This window comes from Camarhynchus parvulus, chromosome 1A (assembly GCF_901933205.1).
Source record: "Camarhynchus parvulus chromosome 1A, STF_HiC, whole genome shotgun sequence".
NCBI lineage: Eukaryota > Metazoa > Chordata > Aves > Passeriformes > Thraupidae > Camarhynchus > Camarhynchus parvulus.
The window spans coordinates 3,510,894-3,536,997 of NC_044586.1; the positions used below are offsets into that span (position 1 = coordinate 3,510,894).

Sequence of the window (26,104 nt, forward strand, 5' to 3'; positions counted from 1 at the left end):
AAACAATATGAACTTCCTGTTTCTAGATTTGGGATTTGCTTTTTGTTTTTGCCCCTGTGGTAGTTCATCTTATTTTGCTTTTAAATCAAGAACTGTTGCATTTTTCAGCTCTGGGCTTTTTTCCTCTTTTTATTCCATTCCTTTTCCTTTTCTCATTTTGTTCTTTATCTCACAGATAAAGAACAACACTGTTGGCAAACAGCCAGACCTGGACTCTTGAGAGATTTTCTTTTCAAGTTTTAAAGAAAAAAAACAAAGGAAAAAAACCCCCAAAAACAAAAACCCAACCCCCCACCCCAAAAAAAACCTAAAAAAACAACAAAAAAAAAACCAACAGCAACTAAAAAAACCCCAACCAAACAAACAAAAAACAAAGGAAAGAAGAAACCATTACCAGAGGAAACATTTAGGAAAATGCTCATTATTAAAAAACCAACATTTACAATACTAAAAATTCTACTGGCTTCTTGCTTTAGATGAAGATCCTCAACACAACACATGAGGTCTGGCATCAGTGGTGAATTGCCAGTGCACAGCTTTTTCCACATCACCTCCATATCCCTAAACTTTCCTTCCTGAGATGGTGCTGGCAATGAGCTGATGCAGGAAACAAAGGTGGAAGGAGCTTCAAATTTGGATGCCACATACTCTCACTTTTGTTTAAATATTTTATAGGTTGACATGATTATTGCAGAATTGCCCTTTTGAAAATTATTTTCAATTCTTCCATTGGTATTTTCAAGTTTTGAATAATTTATAGCAAGAAGGTGTGCCTGAGATATAGGAAAGAAGAAATTCACACATTTGTTGTCAGTAGTTATTGGTACCAGAAGTGTCCAGAGCTCTGGTACTACTTTTGTTTCAGCCTTGCATTTTGCCGAGAAATTCAGAGACAACAATTTTGGGGGAAAATTTTGTGATTTCACCATTTGCCTGTGTGAAGTGAGAGTAAGGACACAGATCTCTATCAGGTGTTTCCTGCTGAATGCCAGAGATGGACAAGAGCTAAAGGAAAGGATAAAGGATGGGCTGCAATCACTCCTTTGGCAGAGGGTTTCACTCACGTAGCTGATTCGGAAGCTGCGGTACACCCAGTCCGTGTGCTCCTCCTCACTCAGCATCTCCACTGTGATATCCCCATAAGCAACAGGATCTTCTGTGAAAGGCCAGTAGTGGTCACATTTCACCTGAAATGTGGGGAGATCCAGGAATTTTTGTATTTATATAAAGACACACATATGGAAAGAAGTACACACAAAAGAAGGCAGAACCTCAGGTTTAGCAATGCCTGCAGCACTGTTCACTTTGCTGCTGCATAAAGAGGAAATTTATCCTGCAATGACTTCCAGTCTGACCATTCCCATTTAATTGTGGGCATCAGCTGTTTATCAGTTTTCAGAAGGGCAGCTTTAGTGCAGTGAAGAATAGACAAAGAGTGCTATCTGTTATTCTTCCTGATATGATAGGTCTAAACAGAGCAAAACACTGGGAAAGAGAATGTCCATATAAACCCCCCAAATTATATTCCAAATATTTTTATTATGATATCAAGGGGAAATGTAAAGCTAGAACTTGTATTGTATAATTATTTAAACTTAAAAGTGCAGAATCACCGAAGGCCTGAGGTTGGAAGGGACTCCTGGAGGTCATCCTGTTCAAACCTCTCCCCTCTCAAGCAGTGTCACATAGAGCCAGCTCTAGACCATGTCCAGGTGACTTTGGAATATCTCCAAGGATGGAGACTCCACAAGCTCTGGGCAGCCTGTCCCAGTGCTCAGTTCCCCTCACAGTAAAATAAGTGTTTCCTGACTTCAGAAGGAATTTAATGTGTTTTTTTAATTTGTGCACATCACCTCTTGACCTGTCAGTGGGCAAGTCACCACTAAAGGAGTCCCTTGTCTCCATTCCCTCCCATCAGGTATTTTACACAGTGACAAGACCCCTGGAGCCTCTTCTTCTCCAGGATGAAGGGTCCCAGCTCTCTTCGTCTCTCCTCATGTAAGAGGAGAGGTTTCATAGTAAGGTCAGGGGAGGTAAAAGGGCAGAGAAGGTTGAAAAAGGTCAGGGGTCTTCAAAGAAGTTCAAAGAGGGTGGAGGAAGGTTAAAGAAAGTCAGGGAAAGTCAACAGCAAAGTAAGTCAAAGCAGGTCAGGGAACGTCAAGGTTCAAGAGAAGGTCAGAGAAGGACAAAGAAGGTCAGAGAAGGTCAAGGAAAATCAGGGAAGATTGAAGAAGGTCAGGAAAAGTCAAAGAATATTGAAGAACTTCAGGAAAAGTCAAAACAAGTCAAAGAAGATCAAAGAAGGTCAGAAAAGGTCAGAAGGGGACAAATACGGTCAGGGAAGGTCAGAGAAAGTTGAAGGAGGTCAGGAAAAGTCAATGAAGGTGCAGCAAGTCAGGGAAGGTCCAAGAAGGTCAATAAAGGACAAAGAAGCTCAAGAAAGGTCAAAGGCGGTCAGGGAGCATCAAGGGAATGTTGAAGAAGGTCCTGAAGTGGGACAGCAGATGCCCTTCTAGGGCTGGTTGTGATGCTGCCTCATGATCAGAAACAATGCAAAGACATAGACTCAGCAGAAAAAAGCTCTTTTTCAGAGTGGTTTCTTTAACACCACAAACAAGATTTTGTTACATACCCGTCTTTTCTCATTGCACTGAGTGAGCATAACAATAATTTGTGATTTTTGCTGGAGAACCATCTTCCAAAAATCATTCCTAGTTTCTGGTAGTGGTCCTTGGGTTGCAATGTATTCCTGGGGTGAATTATAACCCTAAAAGATAAAGAGATGGGTCCTGCTTACCAACATGGCTACTGCTTCAGAACATATATGTTTTCATATTTTTTTAGTTTGCCCAAGTTCAATGTGTACTTCTAAAAGTGATTTTTAATATAAAGAAATTATTTTTTTTAATTTATTTTGTGATGGCAACTTTTGCTAGATTTTGATGCTCCCAAAGTATAAGCAATCTAAAATTCAGAAGATTAAACTGTTACCACAAAAATCATTTGCCCAGAGAGCAAAACAGGCAACTTCAAAAAAGCAAGTAATAAGAACCCTAAAAGAAAGTTACAGCTCCTTCCAGATTATGTAATTTTAGGGTTTGTTTAGTTATAGGCACAAAACCAGTTACAGATGCCCAGTCTGCTCATCCCAAGCAGTGCCTGTGGTGATTTTCAGTCACTGGTGTCAATGGAACAGGAATATAGACATGTGTTTACATCATGAGGCCTTAAATTAATAAAATATTAATTAGATTTCTGATTAAAATAATAGAGAAGATGATGAGTCAATGCCCTTAACAGATGCTAAAATGCTTCATTTGCATGTATTCCCTTTCCCATACCTGTCAACATGATTTTAGTTGGAAAGATTCCTTTCTCCTCTCCAAAACCAAAAGACTGTTATTAGAACTATAATAAAAGACCACAGAATGACCCTTTTGGCATGTGCTATAACCATATTTGCTGAGATTGAATCATCAAAACTGCATTTGGAAAGTAATTTTATATTCCTAGCAAGAGCAAAAAATACATCCAACACACAGCATGGTCCCATGCAAATTGGGCAATTTCTGTGCCACCACTGTATGTGGATCATAAAATTATTTGTGATTTGGGAGCATTTCCCACAAATGGCTTCCTCCAGACATCTCTGCAAACGAGCTCAATCCCAGGTTTTTTTGCACTACACAGAATTTGCTGCCTGGTCTGCATGGGCTGTGTCTGACCTAAGCGACAAATCCCTTTAGCACAGGGATAGATCACCCCTGGTTTCTGTGTTTGGAGGCAGTGCAGCGCTGATTATCAGAAAAAGAACAGCATTACCATCACGTGTTTATCCCAGTTTCCATGGTCAGCACTGTGCTAGAAGCAGAACTAAAGAGATGCAAAGCAGAAGTGAACATCTGAGAGGGACGGCTGCTTAAGATCCTGTTATCCACAATCCCCTGTGACAGAAGTTTGTGCATCCAGGAAGATTTTCCTTTCCTGTTTTTTGCAGTGTGAGTGTTCAGGTTCATGCCCTGGACACAGAGAAGCCAAGCACAGACACTTGGCTGAACACTGCACACTTGGGCAATGCCAAAGTGACAGAGAAGTGGCTCCAGTGACTCATCCAAGGGCTCCTCCTTTCTCCATAACGCTGGCTCAGCTCTCTCCAGCACAGCCAGGGTCAGCTCTAGCTACAGCCAGACAGCAAAAATGCTCATTTCTCTGTGAAAGGTCTCTTGCTAAAGGGCTGCAGTGGTGCCCCGCCTCCTCTCCACGCAGAGCAGCCCAAGGAATTCTTGTTCTCCAGCCCTCAGCAGCACAGAGGTACCAGAGGGGCAAACCCTTGTGGCACGGCAGGGATAGGCCTGAGTGACTGCACGAGCTCAGGGAGAGTGGAGAGAGCTGATGAGCTTTCAGCCAACCCCCAGTGTCGAAATATTTGCCTACAGCTCTGTGCACAGTGTAATTATCCTGGAACCGTGGGTGCTACCCCCGGGAAGCGGCTGCTCTCTGCCAGGTGGAGGGAGGAGCAGGGGAAGCACCAGGGAGGAGGCAGAAAGCAGAAGTTCTCTCCACACACCATCTGGGTCTGTGTGCATTTTGTGCATTTGGAGTGTCTGCCTTAGCTCTTTTCTTCCATGTGCAGTAGAAATCTAGAAAAATTCCTCATTTGAACATTTACGTTTCACCTCGCTATCTTAAAAGGCCACTGAATCATTTTAACATTTCCTGCTCATTTCCATACCAGTCCAATCAAAGTCTCACAAAGATTAACAGCTACTGCAGCAAAATTTGCCAAAAACCTTCTCCCTCCACCCCTTTCTATTTTTGTTCCTTTTTTTTTTTTCTTTCTTTTTTTTTTTTTTTTTTTGGTGGCTGTTCCCTGTAGGCAAAATATTTGGAAGCTGAAGGAGATACTGAGAACATGACTGAGCTTCCAGGAAATGCTGTGCTATTTTCAAGGGCCCAGCTCTGCTTGGTGTGCAGGACACTGACACTCTGTACTCACAGGGATGTAGTTGGCATTGATGTAGTCAGAGCCCTCCTCTTCATTCATTGAGACTAAGCGGACACGACTGAAATCATCTGTAAAAGGAAACAGAAATTAGGAAAAAAATCACCTCTGAAATATGGCACTCGTCTCCAACTAGGCAACTTTTAAATTAGCCCTATAGGAATGGCCAAAAATAATCTATTAAAAAATAGAAAATTCTTGTATTGACTAAGAGAGCGATGTTTGCTTCAGCAAACATGGACACACCATCATTAGTGTTCTGCAAACACCCCCTCCAAGTGCTGTCCCTTTGGGCTCCCTTAGGCTTCATTAAAGTCATAAGAGAAATACAGTAACACTACTCAGCAGCATAAAAAACCTTGTGTTTCTCACCTCCAGACTCTTGCCATGATAAACATTTCCAGGAAGCCACATCTATTCAAAGCTAACATAAAAACATCCCTTGCCTGGTTCTCTGCAAGAGTAGGATTGCAGAACAGGCTTTTACCAGTCTTAGAAAAATCTCCTGATTCTCCAATTTTCTTATTGGACCTCTTCTTTCCCTCTGTAGGGATTTCAGCAGGATTTAGTGTGTTGCACTTACATGGCAGGATATTTGTGTAGCGATTCTTGCAGCGATTCATGGGCAGATCAGCAGCAAAGTGCGGGATGTCCAGCCCAATCAGCTTTAGCTCCTGAGGTGACAGAAAGGAAAATGCCAAGGTCAGCCTCAAAAACACTCAGAGAATAATTCCTTGTGATCACCTGTGGCAGGTAGCAGACAGAAAATGCTCATAAATCACTTTATAAATTGACAGCAGGACGACAGATTGTCTTTTTTCATGAGTTGGGCTCCAAGCAGCTGGAGAGCAGAGCTGGGGTTTCTCCTCCTGATTTTGCCAACACATTGATGCCATCCCAGAGCTGGGACTCAGAATTGCTCCTCTCTATCCCCACTCACTGTCAAACCAAAAATCCTGTCAAACCAGGGGCTGGCTAAGTTATTTCTGTGGTGGTCATCTGCCCCCCTTAAAGAGGCTCCTTGAAATCCTCAAGTGGCTTTCAGTCCTGGGGAAGTGCTTGGAAGATCTTTCTAGTCATCGTCTTCAGCAGTTACATGTAATATATGGTGCATCAGGAGAATTTGCTGTCAGGAAAGGATTGTAGAAACACCCTGAGAGTCCTCCCCACTGCTTTCCATCTTAAACCTTTGGGAAACAGCCCCAGGATAGGGATGGGGTTTAGTTTTATACTATTAAACTGACTTTAAATTTTGAGTAATTAAGACAGTGCACCTGAACTCCTCTTAGAGAAATCTCCTCTCTCTTATAGAGATTTCTGATGCTACTTCCTTATTTCAGTGCTTCCTCTCAAAGGGCATTAAATAAATAAAATAAAGCCATTAAAATCCCAAATTCAATTCAGGTTGCCAGCATACCCTAAACTTAAAGCAAGTGTGTTTTTTCTGACAGTTAGCTCAAATTGAATGTGAGAAGCCACTCCAATCAGCTCAATAAATGCAGGATTTAACAAAACCAAGCTCCACTTCTGAATTCTGCAGGGGAGGAAGTGAAGCTGGCCCACCCAGCAACGCCACAGATCAACCAACACAGAGCACACAGGAGCACGCCATGCAGCCTAAACATCTTGAAAAAGCTGATCTGGGCATGGCAAGTAGCACAGGGCAGAATCCTCAGAGTTTTACCTCAAATTGCAGAGAAAATTTATAATCTGAGTCTTTGGCCATATCCTTGATGTATCCATCAAAATCGTCCAGCTGGACTGGGCTTTAAAAGAAAAATAGAGAGAAATTAGGTTAAAAAAAATCTGATTTTTGTAGCACTTTTCATTTCTTTCCCCCAGAATACTTTCAAGTCAAAAATATTTATTTGCAGCTGTTAATGCTAGAAAGAAATAAGGACAAACCTTGTGGTTCAGGGCCACCAAATGGTGGGTATAATACATTTTGGATGCCAGTGCCCTGACTGCTTTCTCTGCTGGCTTTGACAACTACACACATTTGTAATTATAAGTCAAACTCTCTTCCCAGAGAGATGGTGGCTAAAAATAGGTGGTCTATAACTATGGAAAACCATGGAGAGCTTCATAGGTAGGAATTAGCCTTGATTTAATGACTCCCCTCTTTCCACACTTTTTTTTTTCCAGGTGAGATCTATCTGTTAGTCAGGCACAGCCCCTGAACACAACACAGAAATAATTAGGCTGATGCTGTGAGTAACGAAACACAGGTAAACAGCTCCCCTCACCTAATTATCATACTCCAATTTACAAGCTACTGGAGCATGTACACAGTAATCTTCTCATTTACTTGGAGGCAATATGCCCAAAGGAACCTGTCTTATCACCACTTAATTACTCCTGTTTACCCGCTAGCATTAATGATCTGATGTTCTAGCAACAACTGTAATGAGAGCCCCATGTCAACGGGGAAATGTCACTGCAAACAAATGCATCCCAGCTTTTTCACCATTTGCAGTTTTTAACTAAGGATAAGCTCTGCTGAAATCACTAAGTTGGATAATTAATCTTTTCCCTGCTGACTAATTTTGTATGTTTTACTACAATCTGTTGAGCATAATTCTTTTTGTCCTATTTGTGTTTGTTTTCTGCTTTCAGGTATCTCTCTTGGGATATGTCTATCAAGAAGTTTTCTGTATCTGTAACTGAAATACCACTATGCCATATACTCCATAATGCCTATTTAGTCTAAGATTTATTCCTTTAAAGATCAAAGAAGTTACATACTTGGTCAGCTTTCTCTTCTTTAATCCATTTTTACTCCTGAAAAAAAAAAAAAAAAAATGGAAGTGTTTTTAATTCATACTTATGAATTAAACAGTTCATTAAACACTTGTACAACCTTTATTCAAAGACAGCACTGATTTAAAAATGTGTGTTTTTCCATCATACTCAGGAGGAGATTGGTGATAATAACTTATAATAATTTTAAGCTGATAGCAAGATCTCCGTTGAGTCCAGTGGGAGGTACATCCCATTCTGTGGCTCTGAGAATGGGATTTGCGACTGGAAAGGAAAATCTGTGCCCAGAAAAAGCCATGGGTCCCCCATAAATCCTGACCCATTGGCTCTGAGTGGGCTGGGACTGAGTCCCTAGGGCCTGAGCTTGGAAAATTGGATGTCAACACTGGAGAGCACCTGGGAATGAGAAGCATCTGTTGGGTAAAGGGACAAGAACACCACTGGCAAATTCAGGAAAAGGTGAAGAAAAAAGAAAGGGCCTGTCTCATAACCTGCTTATGATGATAAATGAAGCCAAAGGCAAATATCCTACTGACCTCAGCAGGACTCAAGCTTAAACCTTAGATAATTTAATTGACTTTAAACAGCTGGAGATAATTGTGCCAGTCATGTAAAACAATGATTTATGGCTGATGTAATACACTAGCCACAGTTCTGAGCAGGTTTCTGAGTGTGCTAAGCAGTAAAACCCAAAGGATTGGACTTAAGAACTGTCCTACACCAGCTACCATGGGGTGGATTTTTGGAAGGGGGGTGAGTGCTCCTTTTGTTGTTGCCACAAAGAAGTTAAGCAAAAATAAAATTAAATAAGCAAAGCAAGCACCCTGGAATTACTTGGCTAGAGGTCTAAAAACACTGATCTCTGTTCAATCAGCCACAGAGCTCAAATAGATTCTTGTTTACTCAGAAGGAATTTCAATAGTGTCAGTTTTTAATTCCTGGGCATTAAACAGTATCTGTTCTTTTTTCACATTATAATGATGCTATTTTAAATTTCATGGTGATATGAAAATTATGTCTAGATCATTTGGTTCATGGCTTCAATTAGTAAATTAAAGGACAAGACTTTTAAATTCTAAATAATGAAATTACACAGAAAGAAATATTAAAAAGCAGAGTATTTTTATTTTTCTACCTTGTTAAGTTTAGAAGCTACATTAAAAACAAATAAAGGGCTACTTTCCAAAATTAAATTTTACAAAATATTCAGTTTCTGGAGCAGCCACAACCTGCAGTAGTTTTGTTATTTTGTCAAAGTACATTTATATTTAGATGAGGAGCTTTGCCTGCAGAATTAGCAAGAGCTATGGCAATACCAGCTTTATATTAATGTGGAGATTAAATATTATAAACCTCTTCAGCCTATCATGTTATCTGTACATTCATATGTACTGAACACCTAAACTAGTAGTATTTATTTTCCATCTTCGAAGATTTTTTTTCCAGTGAAGTCTTAATGTTAATTCCACTAAATTATTCAACACACCTCTATCCCCTGTGACTATGGTAAACCTTTTAATGTCAGGCACATAAGAATTAATTTGAAAAGGAAAAAAATAGCTAAATGTCTTAGCTCTTAATAGCTCTTTATGATGGGAATGCCTCTAAGAACGCTTCTCCAAGGAACACTTCAAGAGGCAATAAAACAAATGATTGACAAACATTTCTCAGCAAGAATTTTGTGTGCTTTGATAGTCTCAAGAGGCCTTTGTTTCTTAGCATTACAATTATTTCCTGAACGTTCATAAATGTTTTAAACCAGCTTATGTGCAAAACAAAAACACTTGAAACATTAGCGGGTGTTTCATCTGTTATTCCATTTAGTCTACATATTAAAATACAAAGAGAGGGATTAATCTCATCTCATTCCACTTCAGCTCCTGTAAACTTAATCACCTAGACTGAAATAGGTAGATTGATTAAAGGGAAAACCTCTGAAGAAAGATAGGCATCTGGAGAGGTGAATGAATGAATAATAAAAGAAAAAAGGCAGAGGGACAAAAAATGACAACATTTCTGCAGCAGTGCAAAAGCAAAACTTCAGGTTTCAGCTTTTATATTTTTTCAGATTCTGTGCTGCTTTAGTGTGTTTCATATTATGGGATGGTGAGCTCTCTGCACAGAGTAGGGAGACAAAACAATTCCTGCTCCAGCTGAGCACCAAGGACAAATGACCCAAATCTCAGCCCAGGAGCACAAACAACGTGGGCTGGAGAGGGAAAAACAAGCAGGATGGGACTTCATAACCTAAAGCTGTAATTAGGCAATTAACTCCAATATGCAAATGGAGCAGAACTGATCACAGTGAGAGACCCTGTGCCCGCTCGTGCATTTTGGGGCCATTTTGGTTCATCTTGGGTGCAGCCCTGGCTGGGCTCTTGTGCTGCCCAAGGTGGATCCATGGAGGAGATCATTTGAATAAATCTCTGCTTTATTCTTTAACGCCATCCAGCCTGTGTTCTAGGGCAGCCTTCACAAGGCATCAGACCTTCCACCTCTACAGCTCGAGAGTTAGCTGAGTTTACACCAGACAAACTCCAAGAATAAGATAAGATAAATATAATATAAATATAATATAAACCACGGAGAGGTGGGGAATACGTTCACTTCCTCCTCAGTGAAGTCTGTGTGGAGAACTCTTTTGCATTCCTGACAGAAGAAATGGACCTTTCTGTACTTACATTTCTGGGCCCACTGAAAATTTGGATGGGTTTTTCTACAGACCCACTGTAACTCAAGGAAAGTCAGTCTCAAAAATCCCTATCCTTAAGATGCTAATGTCTGCCTACCAGGACTTTGGTGCCTCATGGTAAGACCAGGGAAAATGTTTAGGAAATAAAATCTTAACCTCAGGACCACCTTTTTGTAAAACCCTGAAACTTGGACCCAAGACCATCAGGAACTTCAGTTTCTTTATATGAATTAGGCAATTTTGGGTCACAGTCAATTATAATTATTTGTTAAATGGTTTGTAAAACAATTCTGATTCTAAGAAGAGGAGTGGCTTTCTTAGGTATTTTCAAGAAAACAAGCAGGTGTTTACTAAATCCTTATAAATTATTTACAGACAGTAATAAATATACCCACAGTATTAAATATACCCACATACACAATATGTGCACACAGTGACCCTATTTTTACTCTTTGGGACTCCTAGTTGTATCCATTCTCAGTGAACTGTTTTTTTGTTTTTAAAGCAAAACTTTTACTGACATCAGGAGGGCATGAGAGCACCTTTGAAAAACAAATGTATTTGACATCACACACCAAACAGGTGGGGCACAATCAAGCAGTTTTAGTAAGAGAACAGCAGCAGCAGAAGTCAGTGCCAGGCAATGAACATGTAAATAACCAGGACAGAGGAAGCCAGGACTTGTCATGAAGCAGCAAAAATTGCAAAGACAGCAATGAGATGGATATGATGACCACTGTAAGATTAGCTGTTTAATACCAAAATGGGTTGGAGAATAAGCAGACAAACCAGATGAAGCAGGGTAGCAAATACTTTGATACCCACATCCTCTCCAGTCCATGTTCCAGTGCAAAATTTTATCTCCAAAATCTTTGACCCGTTTGAGAACAAAGGTACCACCACACATTTTTCATGTCATAGAAATTCACATTGCTTACACATTGCATATGGAAAAACAAGTAAATCACTTACCAAGGATTAACATAAAATGCCAAAAGATAATCAGTCCAAAGGCATGAGGGTAGCAGAGTTAGGAAAGCAAATACACTTCTACGCCTGTGAGCATTAATAAATAACATACATAAAGATGAAAAAGTGAGGAGAGTTAGTAAGACAAACAGAAATCAGGAGATCAGCAAATTCTATTTTAAAAATCAGCTAAACCCATAAATCCTACTTCTTACTTACTTCCTAATAATATTATTAGCATCCCTAGAATTTTTCCTCCTCAACCCGCAGGAGTTCCAGCTATCCAACACAAAATTCTATGTGGTCAAAATAAGTGTGTCTTATCATATTGATTCAGTCCTGTTACTCCTAATTTTCAGAGAGTAAAGTGGGTAGGAAAACATCATTAACAGATTTCCAGCCATTGCACAGGTGCTATTAAGCATACTTTCAACGTTTTGAGATATTCAGTACTGATATGGTTTGCTTTTATCACATACATAATCTCCCATGTTTGTTCCTGCAAGTGATCCTGTGGATATCAGAAGATCTATATTAGAGATAAATTCAGATGCTTCCAACATCTCTCAATACCCTCTATTGAGTCAGATTTTTCAAGGCATCCCTATAATACTTTGCAGAGTGCTTTAAATTCTTTCCTAGGTTTTCATCTAAACATTGCTTGAACAGTTCTTCTAATTCTGCTTTCTGTGAATTACTGTCTACAGCAGATTTTACTGTGGCTAAAGGAAATATGAGTACAAAATAATTCTAAACTTCTGTATTTGCAAGCTGTTAAGCTGTTTACCAGGTTCTGTGTGCATTAATTCAGGAAACCCACTCAGGCCTGTTCTATCTATTGGTGAAATGGGCTTCAGGTGTTTTGCAAATATGGAAAACTCATGGAATTCAAACAAACTTGGCTTCAGTAAAAGGTTTGGGGTTTTTTCACTCAAATACACCCTCAGGGGTGGTTTTTTCCCCCATCAGAAAATCTGCTGCCTTAAAAGTGGTACCACCCTTCTGCAGCTGTTCTAAAGAGGAAACACAAAGTTAAATTTCCTTGTTCAGTACCCTTGGCTCTTATGAAGTTGGTAGATACTGTGTTTTCCCTGATAAAGAAGTCATGTCAAATTGAATCATCTCTAATCTCAATCTCCCAGCCAGTGAGGAAATCTTCTGCCCATGCAGTGAAAACTCCAAGTTGTGCTTTAATGAGTTTTGCTGCTGTAGAGGAAATGGGCAGTGCAGTTTCTGCAGGGCACCTGCCCCAGGCTTTGTAGGATTTGTGTGGCTCAGCCAGAAGCAAGAGGGTCAATCATACACCACAATAACTGCAGAATCAGACTGTGGCATTCACATGCTCTGAAGAGAGAGAGAGATAATTCTCTCTCCAGGCTTTTTCCTGGAGAAGCACAGAGAGAAGAAGAGAGAACAATTCTTATCTCTACTTGCTGCTCCTGTTGTTTTTGCACGTGTGGAATGTGTTAGGAAGATTGTGTATCTGAAGGGATTTGGTAACTGGATTCTGGTTATGGTTTTTTATATGAATTTACCAATCACTCAAAGCTATATCCTGACTGTCAGGAGACAGTCAAGGGTTTTCTTTACTATGTAATTCAGTATAGCATAGTATCTCTTTAATATAGTATAGTATAATGCAATATAATATAGTTTTAATAAAGCATTTATTCAGAATTCTGAGTCAATAGAGTCAGATGCCAATCACCATGTTGGGGTTGCCCTGAATTCAATATCAGACCCTTAAGGCTCATTTGTTGTTTGAGTTTCTGTGGGGCTATACTGAGGATGAAATTTGGTTTTCTATGAACAGATCTCTGGTGCCACAGAGGTTTCCATTAGGCTCAGGAGAGAGAAGTGATGATGTTGCTGGAATACTTCTCCTTCCTTTGAGAAACTCCATGTGAGGGTTTTACTTCCTCTTGCCTGCAGAGGCAGAAGGAATTATTCAAGCCTGGGCTTCTTTTATTGCCAATCCTCACAAGAATTTTCCACACTTTATCAAATCACTGGCTAACATACTTGCAAACTGATTTATATTCACAGACGAGGAGCTCTGACAGCTAAAGCAATTTATTTTATTCAACATATGAACAATGTGTAATTGCCTAATAAATACAATACTGTTTTTTTCTGGAATCATGTAGTCCTTCACATCCTGCTCAGGCATACAGAACAACTTAATTAAAAGAAGGAGATGCAGAGATTGCTGAAACTCTGAAAAGTCAGCTGAGCTTCCCTTAGGAATTAGTGGATATGCCCATGGCTCCCTGACTGGATCCCTGGAATGAGCCAATCCTTCTCTCTGTTTTTAGGACTGAATTTCCCACCTGGCTGCCTTGATGGATTGTGAATGTGCTCTTGACATTAGACAACAGAGGCACACAAAACAACTCTCAGAGAAATAAGGACCATAAGATAAGGGCACACTGCCTTCAGTTACAAAAGGTTTGTGGAGATATTAAGCAGGAATGCTTTCCTCAGTTTATATTTTATAACTTAATTTATGTATGTATACATATATGCATATACACACACACATACATATATATGCTAAATCAAGCAAGAACCTTCACTTTCACATCCAAACCTATTAATTCCCTTCCCATTAAAAAAGAAAAGAGCCTTTTATGGTTTTAATAACATCTGTTGCTAGTTCAATAATTTCATTCAAGCTTGGCTATTTAATTAACATGAGTGTTTGATCTTCTGACTTTTTTGCCATTAATACAGCCCAAGCAAGAGAAGCTGAGGGATGGTTTCATTTGTACTGCTTACAGCTGGCTGCTATTAAAGCTAAACCAAGCAAGAGAAGCTTGTTTAATATCCAGTTAATTAGCAGCACAGTGAGATACTGACAAGATTTGCTGGGCTTGTTAGCTCAGTTTGCAGCTTATTAGCAAAAGGCTTGTGGTGGTGCAGTGTCAATCCAGCTAATCCCAGCCTGGCTGGCAGGCTGTGTCCTGTGAGGTCATGGAAAGCAGTTCCCTGTGCACCAACTTTTCTTTCCAACTTCTCAGCTGTCAGCAGAGCTGACCATGGGTGTAAAGGCACGTTTTTTCTCCTGGCCTACTGGAATGGGGCTGATGTCATCCTTTTAAGTGTCTGTGCTCGGACTTGCCTTGAAAGAGAGGAGGTTTTTGCAGAGATTGCTAACAATGGAACAGTAAACCTTGGCTCTGTCATTACCACTCATTTGATTATCAAAATAGGGATGATTATCAAAATAGGGGTGGCAGATTCACACTGCCATTCAGGCGGTTCTCAGAGCCTTTTACTTCCATAAAAGCTAATCCTACAGATTTTCTTTGTTCAAATACTTCTCTTCAGCTGATGGTGACAGAGATGATTTACAGTCCATATCAGTGCCTGCAATTCTTGCAGGTGATTTTCTAGACCAGCAAGATATATTTAGGGAGTTTTTTTGATATTTTTTTCAACAGCACTGAACATTAAGCTACAGTATATATTAGAGTTGGCTTGTAACACAAGGAAATATTTATTAAAAGTGCTGTATAAAGACAGTTGGTAATTAGTTATCTACAAATAAGCTTACTCCTGGATGCAAGTACATGGAAGTGCTAATGAATTTATAGATCAAGTTTCTACAGTCGTGTTATTTTAGGAAATATGTCTGTAAGAGAAAGGGAAAAAAAATCCTCCCCAAACACATCTATGCAACTTGGCTGACATGCAAATACATCATTGCCTACTAAAAATAGCAGGTGACAGAATGCATGTCTTCAGTGATCATTCAAGAAATAAAATGCATTCAAGGGATAAAATACAAAATTAACAAGCCTAGTAGTTTTATCCTAAAGAGGGACAGCAATGACATAAAAAAATAAGCACTTTAAGATTACAGATAACATTTGCCAAAAAGCAGAGATGGGGAAAAAAGAATATAAGCTTTGCTTCAAACACTCACCAGTTATAGGGGAGCTTTCCATCTCTCTCCAAAGATGCAAAATTCACAAAGGTCCCAGCCCCACACTCCCTGTTCCAGGAAGACCATTAGGTTAAAAAGTTACTATTTTTGGATTCACAACACTTGAAAAGAGCTTGATTTAACAGAGATTTAACTCTTGGAGGTGCAGGGAAGTGCTGAACACTCACATCTGTGACTAGGTCTGAGACAATCTGTTATGAACATAACTAGAACCCCTTATTGTGGTTGTCTAAAACCAATAAATGTTTAACACCACCTGAGATCAAATTGCCTCAAAATGATTCAAAAGAATGAAATTCTCAAATAGACCTTATCTTCTGTCCAGATTTGTGCTTTCCATAGCATGGCACTGGCCTCAGTGCACAGGTTCAATATTTACCTTTCTATACTAAATATTCATTGTTCCCACTCTAAGGAGAAGTTGTTTAATTGTATCCTTTTTACAGGATAATTATAGGTAATTTTGAGTTATGGAAATAACTGTAGGGAAAAGAAGAAAAAATCATGCATAGCATTCTAGTAGTGTCCTTATCACAAGTCCATTATTTTCAGCTATGAATTATAAACTAACTTGACTATTTTCTTGATTTAAGCAAACAATTGCTTGCAGCTTCTTTCTGGATTTATTTTTTAAAATTTCCTTCTGGGGTGTTTATCTTCTTTGGCTAGAAGGAGTAATGAAGAGAAATAGCTTTGGGCTGGCTGCTCAGTAATTAAATAGAAAATAATTAATTTAACTGGGATTTTCACAGCAAATTACATGCAAAAGGAACAAACTATATAATAGACATAATATATATATAAAATATATAATATAACTATATAATGTTTTCTTTAAAAGATAACTTAAAACATATGTGTGATGTGGTCATCTATTGCATGGAATACATAGACAAGACACAACACACAAAATCCAGCATCTGCTAGGTTGTTAAGCACAAGATTTTTTACATACATTTTTTTAACATTAAATAATTTCCTTTCTTGACACAGTACAGTAAATTAATATAAAATATATTATATAGATTATAAAAGGACAAAGACTCTGTGACTCTTTCAAGACTAGTAGGTAAACCAATTTTTAAAATATATATATACATATATATACACGCAGAATATATAGGGTTTGGGGAAGCTTCCACAGCTCACACAGGCCACAACAACCCACATTAAAGTGAACTACTGCAGGTACGACCTGCTAGAAAAGGAAATTGAATTTCAATATTCAGGCACAAATGATTGGTGCAGACTGGCAAATGGTGAGAGAGAGACTCTCTAGAAAATGTTATCTTTTGGTATGGAAAAAAATCTCCTGTTCCAAACCATATCAAAGACTTGCAAAGAACCTTGATGTCCTGCTCATGCTCATTTGCCTCAGACCCTAATTATCATTAACGTCCCTGACACAGCCCTTTTGTAATATGGGATTGCATTTATGGATAAATCCTGCAAAGCTCAAAATAAGACAAAGCTTGAGGCTAGTCAGTCAGATCAAGAGTGAAAATAGATACAAGGAGAAGATGAGCTCAACAGCAGCACAACAAAAGCATTCTCAGCTGAAACTATTGTTACAATGTTTGTCAGTGTCTGGTTGGAGGTTTTCTTTGGTTTGTTTGTTTGTTTTTTTGGTTTTTTTTGGTTTGGTTTTGGGGTTTGGTTTTTTTTTTTTTTTGGGTTTTTTTTTTTTTTTTTTTTTTTTTTATTTGGTTTGGTTTTTTTTGTTGTTGTTGTTTTTGGTTTTTTTGGTTTTGTTTCTTGTTTTTTTTTTTTTTTTTTTAATTAGCATAAATCTGGACTTACCTGGCCATTTGTAGGTGTTTTCTCCTGAGGACAACAAGAGTGACCAGCAGCAGCCCAATCAGGAGGATGCTGAGGATGGCCAACACGGAGATTACCACAACATTGGGGTTCATCTCAGTGACTGTACACACAGAAAATTGCTCTCAGTTATTCAGTTCAGAAGCATTGACATTTTTCCTTGGTTTTGTTTTTCCCTGAGTTTTGATAATGTTATTTTTTTAAACTTATCTCAAAGAGCCTGGAGTGTTAGAGAGAGAAAAATCTACCACAGGAGATAAGGGGAGAGTTTGAGTAGCTATTCCTCTTAGAAAATTTCTTTGGGGAAATGCCTTCACCCTGGCATTTTTGTTAAACTTTGACATGTTCTGATTTATTATTTTTTCCCTCTTTAGCTGACATTTACAACACAAGGGAAAACGGTGAAGGTATACAAAATACAGATATTCATCATCATCTATGTCTCCAAAGCACATTTCTACTCTGAAGTTGTTCTTCAACAATAATCAATGCTTTTTCTGACCCAGAAGCAAAATAATAAAGGGGGGATTTGCAACATACTGGGTTGAAATTGCTTAATTACTCTGGAAAATGACATGCCCAGGGATCCTCCCTCGGGAGCCTTTTGGCTGTGACTGCTGAGGATCCTGCAGAGACCTTGCTTGTCCCTTACTTCTTTGCTGAATGCAGGAAGCCTTAACACATTAAGAATGTGATTTTCCTTTTGTTTGGGCTTAGCTGAGAAAACATTTTTCTCAATGAATGTAATCAAGCAGTGGATGTTAGTATTGACTGAACCTGATGTTTAGTGTTGACACCACAGACTCTGTCCCTGATTTCTAAAACCCAGTGCAGAACTGAGCCTCTAGTTTATATTTTCCAAGTGGGGCCTTTCCTGAGGTCTTTCTAAAGCTTCTCCCCCATCCCATCCACACCTGAAAGCCTTTTCATGATACAAACAACCCTTGGGGCAGCATTACAAAGAGCAGCTTTAGAAAGCAAAGGGGAATATGGCATTCACATTTTCTGGAAAAATCCCTTCACCCAGGGGTTTTCTTTTGGGAAGTTCAGAAGCCTCAGAGAAAAATGAAAACAATTATTATCTCATTTGCTTCTCCTGTGTTTTGCTGCTTTGGAATGTGGTTGGAGATTGTTTACCACAGGTGACTGTTTCATTGGTTTCTAGTGAGTTGTTTTCACTCTTTGGCCAATCAGTGCCAAACTGTGTTGAGACTCTGGAAAGAGTCACAAGTTTTTCACTATTATCTTTTTAGCCTTCTGTCTGTATCCTTTCTGTATTCTTTAGTATAGTTTAGTATAGTATTCTTTAACATAATATAGTATCATAAAATAATAAATTAGCCTTCTGAGAACATGGAGTCAGATTCATCATTCCTGCCTTCGTCTGGGGGCAACCCAAATACAACAGGGGAACAGATGGAGCTGGATGAGGAAGAAGAAGAAAGCAGAGAAGTGCTGCTTACCCATGGTGGAAACTGCAATGAAGGTGGGGATGCTGGGGCTGTTGTGGCTGAAGGTGGTCACGCTGCAATTGTAGGAGGTGGCAGGGGTCAGGCTGGAAATGGTCACAACGTGTGAGGAGACAGTGACAGGTTCCTGCAGACATGGGGAGAAACACGCAGGAGTTTGTCTCTTCCATAAATGCCAGAGCACAAATCAGTGTTTCGTGTATCTGACAGGTAAAGTCAGATCTGGTGGAAGAAATCAGCGCTTTGAAACACAGGAAAGGGAGCCAGGGCCTGCCCTTGACAGCAGGCAGATGGTCTGGCAGAAAAGGGGAGCAACAGGGGGGAATGCAGCTGCAAGAGCACCCCAGAGCACTCCAGGGACCCAGAGCCTTTTGGGAAGGGAAGGACACATGCCCCAGAGTGGGTTGGTCAGGTACATGAGGGGTAGGGGTAAACACTGAGACCTCCAGGACATCCCAGAGGTGGACACAGCTCATGAGCTCTGGTTTCTAAGCCACACAGGTAGGAGGAAAACTAAGTTATTTTTATTCAAAGATCAACCAAGGCCATCATAACCTCTGCCGTGAATGAAATCACAATTCTGGTTTGAATTCATGAAATCTCTGCCTGTGAGGCAGCTCCTCTGGGTGTGGAGACTTGTGAGCCCTTTTGAGTGGCCAAGGCGAAAAACAAAGCTAGAGCAAAGTCTTTGGGTAATAATTATAATCAAACACCCTACACCTCAGTTTTTCTAGCTGGCAGAAACTCTACATGATGTATTTATACAATGTGTTAATTACTATGACATTTGTGAACTCTTTTCTGGATTTTAAATGCTGATAGAGCGGGAGAAAACAAACAGCAAGAACAACACATGACTTCTGCTCTGTCCAGCAGAACCGGGGGGGGGGGGGGTTGCAATTGTAAAAACAGGGACACTGAACCAGTGGTTTAGAAGTGAGAGAAGGAGAAGTAACCCCCTCCAGATGAGGAATGCAAGGTGCTGTAACAAGTCCCAAGCACTGGATATTTGCAAGAGCCTGTTGTAGCCATGGCTAATCCTAAGATCCTGTTGCAGAGCAATTCTGAGGTACGTTATGCAGATGAAATCACATGAGTGTAAAAGGAGGGAGACTTTTATTGCCTGAGCTGAAAGGAGGAGCCACACTTTGGCAGTTGGACTTGGTTGCATGTTTCCATTTTCCCCTCTGGGAAATTTAAATTAGTCAACTCAAATCCAAGATGTTCAAAATTGGAAAGCTGTTGCTTTTCATTTCACTGATTTAAAGACGCAGGGAAGGGACAAAAATATTCATGTAATTAGCATGGAAAATCACAAAGAATTTTCTCCAGCCTACTTGGAAAGCATCCCTTTTTACAGTTCAGAAAGGAGCCCTTCCCAGTTTTTCATGGAGACAGAAAAGAGAGTGATGGATCTAATGAGGAGTGAGCTGAGTATCTCTGCATTATCCAGTGCCAGATGTTCCTGTCAACAATGAGACACCCACTGAAGCATCTGCCAGATGAAGCAGTCTTTCCTGATGTTCTTAAAACAGATCTGATCTGAAGTTGCAAATCCTCTGGTGCTTTCCTTGCCTGATTCCATCACTATTTTGAATCTCTGGTAAGTGATGATAATGACTTCACTGTCACCGTCATATTTTCTGAAAAACCTCTTTGCTCAGGATTCTTTTCCTGGGAAGCTGAGAAGCCTCAGAGAAAAATGAAAACAATTATTATCTCATTTGCTTCTCCTGTGTTTTGCTGCTTTGGAATGTGCTTGGACATTGTTTACCCACAGGTGATTGTTTCATTGGTTTCATATGAATTGTTTTCACTCACTGGCCAATCAGTGCCAAGCTGTGTCAGGACTCTGGAGAGAGTCACCAGTTTTCATTTTTATCTTTTACCCTTCTCTAAGTATCCTTTCTGTATTCTTTAGTATAGTTTAGTATAGTATTCTTTAATATAATATAGTATCATAAAATAATAAAATAGCCTTCTGAGAACATGGAGTCAGATTCATCATTCCTGCCTTCGTCTGGGAACACTGCAAATACAAGACTTCAGGACCTTTGCTATTCAGCATGAAAAAGCAGGAATCTAGAGGTGGAATCTAAATGGTCCAAAAGATTAAAGTGTATGTAAGCATTTTTTCTTCCTTTAGTCATTGTCTGTCTCAATTTTAAAAGAATATGAAATAATTCAGACTGATCTTCTATAGGATTTAAGAGCGTGCAGGTCTTTTCCATGTGTTAATCAGTGGTTTAAGTAGGTAATTTTTCACTTCTTTCTCAATGATTCCCCATTATGTGTCACAGTGCAAATGAGAATAAGGTTTTGTGGCACGTAATCACAGTGATTCATTATACCATCAGCTAAAGCACAAAGTAAACCTCACATGATGCTCAGCATTGAATGCCAAGGAATTAAAACTACTACTGCTTTCTCTTTTTCACTGAACAGCGTTGCCTATTTAAATACTATATATTTAAATTGGCTGCTGAGCACAGGTACCTGACTGGACAGAGAGAAAAGGAGATTCGTATGTGAGGCTGAGGTGGTGGGTCTTGAAGACAATACCCTGAGGTATAAATAATATAAAATGCATGAGGAGCAGCCACATTTGCATAAAGGTACTCTTGGAATAGCAAGGAAGTTCCTACTGAACTTCAGTTAACAGACCTCAAAACCAGGAATAAATTATTCCAGAAATAATCAGATAATGTATCAGAAATCCCATGGCATCTAAATATGTCTATTTTCCCCATTCCTTATGAAGCTACCTGACCAATTTTACCTTCTTGCTCATTGGCATTATCTCAGTTTTGTGGCCTGTTAGTTTTTGCACAGCTTTCATTATCTTTTTAGTATTGAGTAAGTATCCTTTCTATATGCTTTAGTATAGTTTACTATGGCACTCTTAAATATAATATAGTATCATAAAATAATAATTTATTTTATTTTTATATTATCAGAGCCATTCCCACATGAAGCCAATTCCAGTGGCACTGTTGGATGCACACAATTTCTCTCCAGTCATATAACCTCATCAGTAAGACAGAGTCAAACCTTAACATTGCAAAACAATGAAAATATTTTAGTGTTTGAAGCGTAGCTTTAGTAGTTTAGCTTTTAAAAGTTAAATTCTGGGATGAAGAGTGGACACCAAAGGAGAGACACATACCTGGGCTTTTGTTTCCTGGCCAGATCCAGCCTGCTGGCAGTAAACTTCAAAGAAATCAGCTACTCCTTCTTCCACCCACAGCAGAGTCACAGAGGTCTGAGTCTTGTTGACAGCAAACAGTGATTTTGGAGGGGCTGGTTCTGGTGTAAGAGAAAAATCTCCTTTCATTAAGCTTATCTTTAAGTTTCCAGACAACTGAGAAAAAATGAAAAAATTGAAAGCAATGCCTGATGCCCTGCTATCTTTCATTTCCTTCAGATAAAGTCTACCAATGTAAATCCTCTCATGATGACAAACTACCCCTGTAAAATGGGAAGATGATGAAGTGTGTTGGTTTTTCTTCTCTATTTAAACCGTTCTCTATTTGGACAGATGGATAATTACTTCACTTCCCTTTTCAGCAGAGCCCTTGTTTGAGGATGATCTGTGGATTCTATTAATAGAACAATGTTAGCAGGAACTCTTTCAGAGAAGACCACTGTCCACCTGTTAGCAACACATTCAGCCTGAGAAGGCTTTTCTTTCACAAGGCCTGCCCAGGAGACTATAAAGAAGCAGCTTCCCACAAGCAAAGGCTGCCTAGGTTCCTTTGCAGAGAAAATATTTAGCAAATTTCCAGTTAAAAAAAAACGAAAAACAAACAAAAAAACCACCCCAAACTTGTAGGGTTTATGAATGAACCCACTCCAGATGGGGAATCCGGAGTTTTTTTAGTTGTTTTTTAGGGTGGTTTGGGGTTTTTGGGGTTTTGGGGTTTTTTTTTTGTTTGTTTTTTTGGTTTTTTTTTTTGGTGGGTTTTTTTTTTGTTTGTTTGGTTTTTTGGGGTTTTTTGTTTGTTTGTTTGTTTGGGTTTTTTTGTTTGTTTGTTTTTTCTCTGCTGGGTTTTTTGAGGTTTTTTGGTTTTTTTTTCCTCTGGTTATCATTAAAGGGCTACTGGATCTGTGTTGACTTCCATGAGTTGCAGGAATGCAGAGGTCCAGATCTCCAGAGGTCCTCAATGAATTACTTTGATTTTCATTGCTTTTGTGCTGGATGAACTGACAATAGTCAAACAAATACCAGAGTCTGTCGAGTAGGGGACAACCCTATGACAAGAGTGATAGAGGGAGGGTCTCCTGGCATCAGAAATGTTGTGAGACATGGATGGGGATCTGCACTCCCCTGTCCCCATGTCCAGTGGCCTTGGCTGCTGCCTCCAGGGCCATCTCCCTGCCCATGGACCCCTGTGGAGGTCACCCCTCACTGTACCCACACCCAAACCAACCTGGGGAATGGAAAGCACAGAACAGCAGGGAAAATCTTGAGGACCAGGAGAGGAGCAAACAGCTTAAGCATAATGCTAATATACTCAGTATTACTTAAACACCAATGCTTAATCCTGATATTCATCCCGATAACTTCCCATGATGGGTGCTAGAAATCCCTAGCTTTCCACACCTCAGGCCTCCTGGGCTCTTCTGCTTTGCCTTCAGAGACTGTAAAATTTGGGCTGTACATTTCTGAGTTGTTCTGCACAGCTTTCAGATCTCCTATTCTGTGGATGTTTAATTAAAGCTGTAATTCTCAAACAATGACCTGATTTTGGGATTCTGACACACTGCATACAATGATGCACAAGAACATTCTGTGTTGATTCTTTTTTCTTTCACAAATAATTTGTTATCCTCATTCTGTGAGATGCTGTCACAGGAACCTTGGCACAAGGGACTTGCTGAAGTAGTTATAGACATTTTGGAGACGTATCTGATCCTGAAACAATCAGATCTGTGTTCTGGGGTTGGAGTCTGCCCAAGCCATATTGGCATTATGGAAAGAGTTGGATATTCAGGTGTGTCACAGGGCTTGCAGTGCACATATTGTCCCAGAGCTACACAGGAAAGTGTCCCTCTCCCATAATTGCACACATATATCTGCTCTTGGACTCAGAAACACATTCCATCCCTCACTCCAGGTAAAAAAATAGCCTCAATTAAAATACGAGTTTTGCATTTGGGCAGCGTCCCAAGCAAATCCTCCTTTTGCTTCCAGCAAATGGCTTGATTTTTCTGCAGGTGGAAAGTTGCCAGGATGAAGCAAACATCGTGGAGGGAAGAACATTTGGCAGGAATGCTTAAGTGACTGCCAAGTGCTGAGTCGTCTATCACTTAGAGTCAGTTTCCACTACTGCTAATTACAACTCCCATTGCTCCCCTCAGAAACAGAGAGAGGGAAAACCTCTGGCAAAATATCCTCACTTTTGTCTATTCAAAGTTCAAACATCATAAAGGGGAAAAAGAAATCAAACTCAATCCAACAAAAAAATCCCGCGCTCAAAGAAAGGATTAATTGAAATGGAATTCATTCCACCTTCTCTTTGTTGACACTGAAGGGCAAAATTCCCACCCAATTTCAGTAAGAGTGCCCATCCACAAGGAAAGAACTGAAAGATACAACTGTGCTGTAGGATGTACAGCATAAATAAGGCTTGTGGATGTGTCTGAAAGATAAAGCTAGCTGGTGTCTTGAAATACCACCCTAAAACATTTGGACAGTGGTAGCAGGGGGAAATACTCACCCCCACACATTGACCCCCTCAGTGGGTGAACAAATACAGGGAACTGCACAGGCACGAGGCACGGGGAAAACAGTGCCTGTGGTTTGCACAGGGAAAAGAAAACTCAAGGAATTTGCCTGCTTCTTTCAAATATTGCCTTTGATAAGAAGACCTGCAAGAACTTCAGATTGTTGTGTCCGTACTGTTTGCCTCAGCACAGTAAGAATGCTGAGAAACGTAAATGGACAATGGTTGTTTTTTAGACCTCTAATCCCATTAGAAATTATAGAGTCCCTTAAATTCATTTCTCTCCTAGTGACCCATAAAAGGATTATTATTCATGTAGAGAGGATAATCCTCTCTGAAATTACAAACTCTTCCTTACCCACCTTCTCAGCAGAGCTAACTCCTGTAAAAGCAGTTTGGCACACTTGGAAATTTTAGTGTTTTAGGTAGCTAGGGCTCAACAACTCCACATACATTCAAAAGAGAACTAAAATTTCTTAAGGTACAATGGTGTAGTGTCCAGTCTTCCTCTCACATAAAGAAAGATATTAGGTAGAAAGTATATTTGAAACTCTTACATTAAGGATCAAACTCTCAAGTTCTCTTTTGTTTCTATGAGTATATTACATATATTTCTCTTTAAATGAAGCTGGGGTCCACATTCACAAATCTAACTATTTTTATAAAGAGTGCTTTATAAAAAAAAATTATCATTGATTTATATTTAAGGGTAAGTTTTTGGTGTTGAAAGACTTTGCAGATGTCCAGGGAGAGAGGAGGGGGAGACAGGAAAGCAGACAAAGCGGCAGAGAGGTGTAGAAATAGGCTTGTCAGAAACAGAAAGGTAAAAATGAAGGTTCTGCTTTTTATTGAAAAGTTCATCTGTGAAGCCTGAGTTGCCATCCTCAAATCCTACACTTGTTCAAGACCTTAGGCAAGCACCTATGAAGTTGACTTGGTCTCTCAGCAAGGCACTAAGTGATTTCCACTCTCCTACTTCCACTTACAGTCAAATTTTGCCACTCTTGCTCCTCTTGAGCAAAACCATTTTAGGACATTAGGTTCACACACAGGCATGAGACAATCTTCACAGCAAGGTGAGGAGAAAATTACAGCTTTGCAAAAGAAATGGGCTCAGAGGTACATAACTGAAATAAGGAAGGTGCTGCCAGAGTCACTTCACAGTCAAACGAGTGGCGTGAGCAAATAATGTACAAACAAGCGGTTCTTACCCAATTTCACAAGTTGGGGCATGGAAGTATTGCTGCCTCTTTCAGTACAAGCAGTCACTGAGAGGTTGTAGATGTCCCCTGGAGGTAAGCTCAGCACTGCAGTCATCACATTGCGCGTTACCTGGACAATCAAGAGACACCACCTTAAACACGACACAAACCACACAACTGACTCCTAAAATTGACCTGGTCACTCAAAACACTACAGAGAAATTCCTGTGCACCACAGCAGATGTCTTCTGTGTGCTCCAGACCGGTGACTGTCACTATAGGACACAAAATAACACAGCGTGGACACGCAGCTCTCTCAAGGTAAAAAGAGAACTTTCAATTTCTGGCTCCAACATTTATAGATTTCCAAAAGTGACAGTGGATTGGAGGGTGACAGTGCCACCTCTCCAATGACACTGGACAAACCAATAGTCCAGCAAATTTCTCCTCCTCCATAAAAGAATGCAAAACAATAAGTTATTGACATAAAGTGTGTGAGAACATTCGTTACAAGAAT

At 39.7% G+C, this 26,104-nt stretch overlaps 1 protein-coding gene across 3 annotated transcripts in view; it reads right to left on the reverse strand.

The window, feature by feature from the left end:
- Window positions 1-26,104, reverse strand: part of PTPRO (protein tyrosine phosphatase receptor type O) — a 152,445-nt gene that overhangs the window by 13,764 nt on the left and 112,577 nt on the right. For 2 of the 3 annotated variants that reach the window (XM_030960251.1, XM_030960252.1), the window contains exons 12-23: window positions 25,597-25,717; window positions 21,826-21,965; window positions 18,654-18,786; window positions 17,173-17,293; window positions 15,352-15,420; window positions 11,427-11,510; window positions 7,748-7,783; window positions 6,687-6,768; window positions 5,586-5,676; window positions 4,997-5,073; window positions 2,633-2,767; window positions 1,065-1,187 (exon numbers count right to left, since the gene is read on the reverse strand). In XM_030960251.1, coding sequence (XP_030816111.1) covers window positions 1,065-1,187; window positions 2,633-2,767; window positions 4,997-5,073; window positions 5,586-5,676; window positions 6,687-6,768; window positions 7,748-7,783; window positions 11,427-11,510; window positions 15,352-15,420; window positions 17,173-17,293; window positions 18,654-18,786; window positions 21,826-21,965; window positions 25,597-25,717 — 1,212 coding nt within the window. The remainder of the gene's footprint in view (window positions 1-1,064; window positions 1,188-2,632; window positions 2,768-4,996; window positions 5,074-5,585; window positions 5,677-6,686; window positions 6,769-7,747; window positions 7,784-11,426; window positions 11,511-15,351; window positions 15,421-17,172; window positions 17,294-18,653; window positions 18,787-21,825; window positions 21,966-25,596; window positions 25,718-26,104) is intronic. The other variant, XM_030960254.1, reaches the window with a different exon arrangement.